Consider the following 9878-nt stretch of genomic DNA (forward strand, 5'->3'; position numbering starts at 1 on the left):
CTAAAATATTTATACATTTTGATAACTGTACTTCATTGGTTTCCTTTGGAATCCAATGGATTTTATTTTATACCTTCAAAAACATTTCAAGAAGAGGTCCATAGGCTTTGGCAGGCTGCCAAAGGGGTCCACAAATGTCAAGACTCCCTGGTTACACCATACCTTCTGTTGCTTTGATTATTGGTTAAGTGTCCATTGGGGCTTGGTACTGATCAGAGCCGAATGGGAGAAAGTGGGCATGGATTGCCACCTTTAAAAGTTTCAGAAAAGGCTCTGATGGTGCGAAGTGAGATCTGCCCGTTAGTTGCTGGAAGACAGAACTGTGAGATTGAGCCGGGGCTTTGGAATGTTGGTAAAGTTTTTTGGTACTTGTGTCTGAAATAAGAGAATAAAGGCAGTAGTTGGTTTTACCCCTGCCTACAGCTCCAGCCTCGTTGCTCCTTGCCACTGTGCCCCCAGCCATTTTTGCTGTCTTTCAGTGTCCAGGAAGCTTCCTCCTGCATTAGGAGGTCTATACATGCTGTTATCTCTGCTGGACTCTCCTCCCATCTCTTCATCTAGGTAAGTACACTCTCCCTCCATATCTGATTATCTGCCCCTGTTCCTCCAGACTAGGTCAGGCTCCTTGATAATCCTCATGTAGACCCATCCTCATCTCCTTCATAGCCCTTTCTCAGTTTGTAACTATGTGGTCCTTGGGGTGACTCTTTAGTTCACTGCTTGTCACTGCACCAGATTATAAATCCCCCAATGGCAAGGAAGGCTTGCCTTTATTGTCTGCAGTATCCCCAGTGCCTGACCAAGGGCTTGTGGTAAATATTTATTGATGAAGAGTGAATTTTAATTGGAAAATTCATAAAGGGACTGTGAATGCTAGCAGAATGGATTTAGGTCCACAAAAAATAAAGTCGGATGGCCTCCCCCCACTTGTGAGACCCCATCTACCACCAAGCATCCCCCACACTCCTAGCAGTTCTGCATACACCAGTAACACAGAGATCTTCAGGCTAGCACAGTAGAAACAGTATAGCAAAACTGGCAGGCTGGGGAGAGAGATGGCCTGGGGTCAGATCCTGGCCTCGATGCTTTCTTCCTGGGTGACCTCAGCCTCTTTGTGCCTCAGTCTCTCCATCTATATAAAATAGTGAAAATAATAGTACCAATGGCATAGAATGTTTAGAAATGCTAATGAAGCCATATAAATAAAACACCTAACACATAAGTACTGATCAAATGGTAGCTTAAAGGAAAAGAGACAACTTTTATCCATCAGAGCCTGATGGATAATCCACCCCTGCTACCCTCTTGAGAAGCACTGGATTTAGAAACAGAATTTCACAGAATATATTAGTGAATATCTTCAGTAAATAATATATTCAGCTCAGTAAATATCAGTTGTGGTTATTTCTCTATTAGAAAATAGTGAATTGTCCTAAAAGCACAAGCCTAGCTCTTAAAGGCTTTCAAGAAACGTGCATTGAGGGCTTCCCTGGTGGCGCAGTGGTTGAGAGTCTGCCTGCTAATGCAGGGGACACGGGTTCAAGCCCTGGTCTGGGAAGATCCCACATGCCGTGGAGCAACTGGGCCCGTGAGCCACAAATACTGAGCCTGTGCGTCTGGAGCCTGTGCTGCGCAACAAGAGAGGCCGTGATAGTGAGAGGCCCGCGCACCGCGATGAAGAGTGGCCCCCGCTTGCCACAACTAGAGAAAGCCCTCACACAGAAACGAAGACCCAACACAGCAAAAATTAATTAATTAATTAATTAACTCCTACCCCCAACATCTTCTTTAAAAAAAGAAAAAAGAAATGTGCATTGAGAAGTTGAATGAAAGAGCAGATGGGCTACTTGAATGCTTATTTTCCTCTTCCAGGCCCAACTTGGCTTTGCAGTACTTGACTGCCCTCAGTTCTACATAGTTGCCACTAGAGGGCAGGCGCGGTTAAGACAACAATACTCTGGACCCACCAGCGCCATAATTACTGGGTAAACAAGGGAGGATGGTTGAAGGAGAAAAATGATAGAATGATTGAAAAAAATAATTTTTTTCTTTATCTCTTGGGGACCAAATGGAAGGAAATATGGAGCTAGTGAGATTGAAGTTAGACTTAAAGAAGAACTTCCAGAGCACAGAGTTTGCTAACTAGAGATTTTATACAGGTGACTTTTTAAAAACCTCTTAGCTATATCTACCCAAGCAGAATAGATGAGAAAGTGGGCTCCTCCAGTCTGAGGCTTATGTGACCCCCCCCCCCCCCTTAAAGTAACCCTTCTGTGTCTGCCTTAATTGACTCCATTCTTGCAGATGCAATTGTAAAATAACTTTATTGGTTGGGTTAGCCACCACTCATGCTTTTCCTGTGATAAGGATCCTTTATAGAGGCATGATGGTGTTCACATGCAGATACTTTCTGAAGAGCCCTGGGGCAAGGGGCAGCCTTGCCCCTCACCTCAGAGCTCCTTTGTTGAAATGAGCTGGTTTGGCTTTTGTGGATTTCAAGGTCTGGAGCCAAGAAGCAGTCCAAGTATCCCCCCCTTCCCTTTTCAGGAAAATGGCTTCAAAGCATACACTGTATCAGGGACACAGTGGCATCTGGGCAAGGAGCAGATTAGGGCTAGCTGTCCTCAAGCAGTCCCTGGCCATGGCTGCCTGGATGGCTCCATCCCAATGGTACCCCAAAGAGCAGGAGGGTTAGGTCCCCAGACAACACTCCTTTCAGAAATGGGAAGAACTAATTGCTCTCCACCCAAGCCATAAAGCAACAGCCATCTTCAGTAATGAGAGTGTAGCTCAGAGATGTGAAAGCAGAGGGTTTTGTGCTCAGTACAGGCAAGATTTGGCTGCCGGGCCTGGGCTTCACTGACCCAATGAGCCTCCAGCCAGAGCTGGTACTATTAACTGTGGCCTTAGGAGAAAACAATTAATACCACAGCCTCCTCCTTTGGCAAATCCTGGGCTGGTTGGAGTCTGTCTCTCCCATCAGGATATAGACCTTTCTGCGTGCATAAGAGGAGAGGACAAATTACCTCTCTCATGCTTTGAGAACCGCATGGACTCTGCCTTTGAAGACAAAGACCCAAGTAGGGAGCTGCTGGGAATGCAGAGAGTGCTGGCTAAGCATGAAACTACTGCAGCTGCTTCCTCAATTCAGCCAATTCGAGGTGTGTTTGCCTCCATTATGGATGCTGACGATAAGTAGAATCTGGCCTTTCCTCTTTTTTTTTTTTTCAGTCAAGCCCAAACTAGTCTCCAGCTGAGTCCATGGCCTTTCCTCTTCTGAAGTCTGATCCACCTTCAAAGAATTGCTTAGCTGCTAAAATCTAGCCCTATACATTTAGCTAAGCCTGAGGTTGCTTTTCTCCTCCCACATCAAGCCAAGAACATGGTCATCATACTGGTGACCTCTGGTGTAGAGGTGACTCTTGGTGTCCTTCCAACCTCAGATGCGAGTGTGAGTTCTCTGCACAGGCACTGGGCAGATGAGCACATGCCTTGGGGTCTCCTGCCTCTGCCCAAGGCAGAGAAGACGTGTCTGTGGGGCCATGTTGAGTGGATGAGGTGGACTTAAGAGGAGGCAGTTGGCCAAAGAGGTATATACTGAGAAGCAGCGAGTGGGAGCCCAGAGTAACTGCACACCTAGCCCAGCACATGGCAGAGCTGTCAAGCGCTGCTCACAGACAGAATCAGTGATGGTTTAAAAAGTAAGGTTATGTACTATTGCTCAAGCAAATTTTAGGGTTCACGGCACCAGATCGTTGTGAAGAACGGGTAATGAGATTTCTGGGGTTGGGACTTCAGGGACAGAAGTCCCTGAAGAAGTCTGCCACCACTTCTGTCCTGGAAAGGAGAGTTTCATGTCCCTCGGAAGAAGGCTGCCTGTCCCCTGATTCCACCTGAACTTGCCTACAGGGTAGAAAACTGTAGAGGGAGCCCATGGACTTCTGTCACATGGTCTGTCCCAGACCTTACAGCAAAAGCCAAACCAAACCATCAAGCCAAATGCAGAGGGGCACGGGGACTCTGGCCCCACGCCCAGTGCGTGGGCCACTCAGATCTCGATGAGGCTGGCGACGCGCAGGCAGAGGGGTGCGTCGGGCGGCATGGCGCTGCGCTTGATCTCGTTCCCGTCCAGGCGCAGCACCTGCAGCTTGGAGAAATTCATGACGTCCACCACGGTGCAGAAGCTGCTGATGGAGAACTCTGTGGGAACAAGAGGGGTGGGGGTGGGTCGGAGAAGCCCAGATCAGGGACCTGGGTCCGCAGTGAGGCCAGACCTCCTCTGTGAAGCTTCTAATGTGAGAGGTGGAACTCGGCTGGGTGGGGCAGGCACTTTCCAGGATCGGAGTCATACTTGCACCAATTAGTGGGCAGAACCAGAGACAGAGTGGGGTCTCTGCCTGCATAGCTCCACCTCATACCCATCCCTCTCTGTAGACCCTGGAATGTCCTTCCAGCCAGGCCTTGATCTTTTCCCATCTTTAGGCAGCAGGTGGCAGCAGAAGGCAGTCAAAGACGAACCCTAGCAGCTTTGATTGCTTTTGGAGAGGAGGGTGTTTCCGAATTCCTTTAAGAAGGAAGACTGGGGAAATGCAGGGACTTAAATCTGGACTATTTCCTAACACTTTGCAGATAGAGCAAGTGGCAGAAAATTAAAGAGAGAAAATCTAGACTGAGAGACAAGTGTCTCTGAGTGCAGAGCTTTGAGGGCGTTGTCCGTGTACATTCTGAGTAAGGCCAAAGGAGTGAGCAAGGCCCTGAGGTCTAAGGAGATGGAAACTGATAGATAAACAGGGCTGCTATGGAGCTCAAAAGTCCAATAAATAACTCTCTTGCATCCCACATTTAATATGATACGGTTTACCCTCCTTTTTTGTAATCTCAAAAGAAGTACCCTTTTTTGAAGATTTTCCCTCCAAACCATGCAGTCCTAATTGATACAGTAGTTCTGTTTGATTTAAATACAAATTCTTCTGCTACCATTCACCTTGTTCTCCCTCTGGTTGTCCTCTTGGACAGATCAGCCACCTCTGTCTCTAGCCTGCTGGGTCAGGAACTTGAAGGATAAAAACCAAGAACTCAGCTAAAACTCCAGCAAGGACAGCCAGAGTCACCACTGAGAAGCTGCTGAAGCCCCTAGAGGCTGCCTTCAACACGGTGTGTGAGAGCATCAGGAAGGTGGCTCATGTCAAAGGGGCTTTGGGTGAGGTTACCTGTCGGGTCTCCGTAGGCTATAGCACTTAGGCAGACCCAGAGCTGGGCTTGCTTTTGCCTCAACCAGAGGCATTCCTCTGCTTGCCACAGTGGTCAGGAGCTGTGTGTCAGCCTGGAGCAGGGCAGGAGGAATGGGAGGAAGGCTTTCCTAACTCTTCCTAGAGGTGACCTTCGAGGGCATTGTGGATGGAGAGATTATGGGTATGAACGTGAAGGTTGCAAGGATGACAGTATGGAGAGCTTAGATAGATGAAGAAATTGTTTTTTAAATTAGCGCTAGCAATTCTTTTCAGTCTCTGTCAAGACTGACAGAGAGGAGATGGGCTGAGGCTGCAGCCAGTTAACTTGTACTGCAAATGTAAGATAGAAAACCCAGCCCCAAAGAATAGTGAGAACAGGAAATACCCTTCTTTGGAGAGCACTCGGTGCGGGGTGGGGGTGGAGACCTGGAATGCTTTTGGATGTTTCCTTTCTGGTCCCAGGGAATAGATCAAGTGGCCTCCAGGTGGACAGGTTGGGGGCAGAGCCAAGGCCAGGGGCCAGGTCTATGGTGTCTGTGTGGAACAGGTGGAGTGAGTTGGGCTGGGGAGAAGTAAAGTGGCCCAGCTTAAATATCACCTCCAACCCTGTCGGCAGACTGCACTTAGAGGTTCCACCATAGATTCTCTACACCATCCTGGGGCCTTCAGACTGCCTGCTAAAGTCCTGGATCCCAACTGTTGAGCACTGAGGGGCTGCTCAGCACACAGCATGTGTAGATTCTATCCACAGGTTGAGCACCGTGAGCCCCCTGTTTATCTTCCCTAAGCTCATGAATAGGACAGGGGCTTCTGCTTGGAGACTCCGGAGGACACTTTCCATCCCGGATTAAATTCTGACAAAAGTCTTTCCAAATTCCTCCTGGTACACCCGCCCTGCCCCCTGGATCTCAGAGCTGCTGAATAACATTCTGAGCTGTGTTTCCTGCTCTTGCCAGGCTGGAAAAACTGAGGGAGATGCTAATGGAAGAAGGAAGGGGGAGGGAGAGGGCCGGGCCTAATTCCACTGCACACCCTTCAGCTCCTGTCCTTTTAGCTCCCCTCTCAGAGGGTTGCTTCAATATCCCACCTTCACCACCCACCCCTGCTCTGGGTCCCTGACCAGCTGTGCAGGGAGACCTCCTTCACGTTGGCCCAGGCGAGGGCCTGAGCCTGGAGAACTGTCTTTCCTGCTGTTGGTCTGAATCAGAGAGATACTCCTTCCATTCTCAGCTAGAGAAGCCTGGCTTTCAGTCCTTTGCTGTTGATGGTAGAGGCTATGCTACAAGATCTGGGTGACCTAAAGAGATTGCCTTTCCTTCTCTGTGTCTCAGTTTCCCCATCTTTGCGATGAAAAAAATAAAACAGAACAAAACTGTACCTGGCAATTTCAAAGTGGCAATAGAAGAAAAGCTTATAATATAGTTACTGTGTATTGCTTTTTCAATAATGTGCCAGGTGAACCAAGCACTTTACATGTATTCATCCACTAATTAAGAAAAATAAGGAGTTGGTGTTATTTTGCCAAAAGAAGACTAAAAGGGAGATATCCAGACAAAGGGGCTTTGGCTTAAATTGCACAAGAAGGGATTTGGGGTAGGCACTGGACATTTTTAGGTTTGACTTAAGGGAGAAATTTCTTGCAAGACCTTGAGACACTCGACTAAAGTGATTTTATCTTTAGCAGAGCTTTTGGAAGGGGTGAACCACCTTGTATTTGAGCGGCAGATGTGGTTCTGCAAGAAGACAGGGTGACAAGATGCTGCAATGGAGACTTCCTCACCCCAAGTTTCACTGATTGTACAGTCAGGCAATAACTAACGGCTTCTCTCCCGTGACAGCTGCTCTTTGCTGTCACATTTTCAGGGTCAAACTCTGATAAAGCACTGTATACAATATGACGTTTCTGTTATGACGATCCTCCTGTATTTAGAATGGGTGGCAGATAAGTAGTGGTGACTTCTGGGTGGGATGATGAACAGCTACAAGCAAATGTCAAACCCTTTGCAGCATGCAACATCTTGGAGACCAGAGAACCCTGCCTTGGGAATAGGAAGACCCGCACCCCCACACCCCCACCCCCCAAAGAAAGAGAGACTTTAAATACAAAACAGTTTGCCCTATACATGATGGTGTCTTGCACTTCCAACTAGAGAACCAGGGACCTCTTCACCTTGCCCACCTCACAGTCAACCTCTGGGACTGGTGCCTCTCTCACTCAGAGGGCTGTCTAGCTCGTTAACATCTTGCCAAACGACTGATCTGTTCCCTGAGCACAGGGAGAGAAAGTATTGATGGGAGAGGTTGTAGACTCAGTCCCTATCCATGCTTTGATGGTGCTGTTTGCTCTCAGCAGGTTCTACTTCAGAGCCCTTTGCCAATGGTCATTAATGAGTCCTTCTTTCCCCAGGGAGAGGGGTACTTTGCTGCAGAGGAAGAGAGGTTAAAATCTGGCTCTGTACCTTCCAGCTGGATTAAGAAATCAGAGGCCCTGGGGTAATGTAAGCACATTGTGAACACAAGATCCTGAGAGGGAGCTGAAAATCAACTAGATAATCCAATCTGAAATGAAGATTTTAGTTCTTGGACACAGAGAGGCAGCACTTTAGGCCTTTTCTGGGAAGAGCTTGGAAAACAAGAAGCCCTTGTCCTTGTCCACCACCCCAGGGTTTGGCGGTGGTCAGGCTCATGTTACCCTAGGGGGCCTCTGCCCTGCCACCAGGGGCTCCTTGTACTCCAGGGAGAACCAGCCAGAGCAAGTGCTGCATTCAGCTCTGAGAGGCTACAAATTCTTGTCCACCAGTTGTTATGTTTAAAAAGCAAATAAACATCCAGACACAAGACCAGGCTGTCGAGGCATGAGTACATCAGGTGGAAACAGAGAGCTCATCCTCTTCCGGGTCAGTGAGAAAGTGCAGATACCGCGGTTTCTTAACAGCACACTTTCCTCCTGAGACGGACCGTAGAAGTTCAACTTAAACCCCCCTGTCTATGAACTGCCACCTCCCCGACCTCTCCCAACTCCTCTCTCACTGCTTAACACATGACCCCTTCCTCTTAGACACAGGAATTTCCTGGCTGCCCCCTCCAGGTGGCCTGTTAAATGACTGGACCCTTTGTTTGTGGCAATTGCATTTTTCAGAAGGGCCCAGTCCTGTGTTCCTCCAGCCCATGCCCGCTTATCTCTCAAGACCTAGATTGAGACTTACCTCTTCTGGGAAGTCTTCTTCCGTACCAACCCACTCTCCCACTGACTTTTCCTAGCACTGCTGTGTAGTATAAGAGTATGCCACTATGTACCATTTTGTACAGGGATATGGCAGGGTTTTCAGCTTACTTCATTGGTACTCTTTGGTTCCCCTACTTCTATTTCTTCTGTATTGCCCCCAGCACTCAGAATTGGGTCTTTCCAATGCAGCAGACAGCCCTCCCCACTCCCCTTTGCCAAAGTCTCACCATTGATCCTATTGCCTTGGAGGTAAAGGTTCTCCAGGTTGGTGTTCACTGGGGGGATCTTCTGCAGCTGGTTGTAGGAGAGATCGAGCTCAAGGAGGCTGCTGGAATTGAAGGTGTTAGAGGCCAGGCCACTGTTGGTGAGACTGTTGTGGGACAGCCGCACATACAGCAGCTTGGGCGACCCCCGGAAGTAGCTGTCGGGGACCGAGTAGACATTGTTGTGCTCTAGGTACAGCTGCTCAAGGGCTGAGGGCAGTCCATCAGGCACCTTCCGAAGGTGGTTGTAACTCAGGTCCAGCAAGATCAGTGACCGGAGGCCTTTCACCGAACTGCCCACTTCCTGGATCTCGTTGTGTTGGAGGTACAAGGCCGTGAGGTTCTCCAGCCCCTCCAGCGCGTTGTTGGGGACCCTCGAGATCTGGTTGTGCTCGAGATGGAGCTCCCTCAGGGATCGAGGCAGTGGGCCAGGCATCCGGGTCAGGTTGTTGTGGTCCATGTACAGCCTCTCCAGGTGCCTCAGCTTGGAGAAGACCTTCTTGCCCACCTTATCACTGGTGATCTGGTTGCCATGGAGAGCAATCCAGAGCAGCCCAGTGGCGTTGTCGAAAACGCCCTCCTGGATGGAAGAGATCTGATTGTTCTGGAAGTAGACGTATTTCATGCGGGAGGGGACGAAAGGTAGGTACTTGAGGTTGCGGTTGTCACAGTACATGGCTGTGGGGAAGTTGGGGGGGCAGTCGCACTCCTGGGGGCAGTCGCGGGGCTCTGGTGGGGGTGGAGAGCCGTAGGCATAGGCTGGACCTTCCTCTCCCCCATAGGGGTAAGGGTCATAGGGCTCATAAGGGTAAGGGTCATAGGGGTCGTAGTAGGTGGACTGCTGGTTGCTGCGGAGGTAGTGGAACCACCAGTGGGAGTCTTCCTCATATTGGGCCCAGGAAAGGGAGCAGAGCCCTGCCAGCAGCAGGAGGGAAGCCCACTGCATGTTGTCTCTCTGCAAGAAGGGAGAGAGAACAGAGTAAGCAGGTGTGAGTGAGACTCTAGGGAGGCAGGGAGGCAGAGCAGGTGAGCCTTAGTCTTTGAGCTACGCAGACCTGACTTCAGCAGCAAACAGCTGTGAGCAGTAGCCTTGCTCTCACTTCCTCTGGGCCTCCTCCCAGTGCCGCCCCTGCACACTTGGTCCAGCAGAAACGTGGC

General features: G+C 49.4%; 1 protein-coding gene across 1 annotated transcript; it reads right to left on the bottom strand.

Moving 5' to 3' along the window:
* Positions 1-4048: 4048 nt before the first annotated feature.
* On the bottom strand, positions 4049-9666 carry FMOD (fibromodulin; the record flags this gene model as incomplete). The annotated part of the gene is made up of 2 exons (XM_082832300.1): positions 4049-4200; positions 8685-9666. 2 exons carry the CDS (start codon positions 9664-9666, stop codon positions 4049-4051), a joined length of 1134 nt encoding a protein of 377 aa, XP_082688426.1.
* Between the last annotated feature and the right edge of the window lie 212 nt (positions 9667-9878).

The sequence above is a fragment of the Leucopleurus acutus genome (genome assembly GCF_964270905.1).
Source record: "Leucopleurus acutus genome assembly, chromosome: 2".
NCBI lineage: Eukaryota > Metazoa > Chordata > Mammalia > Artiodactyla > Delphinidae > Leucopleurus > Leucopleurus acutus.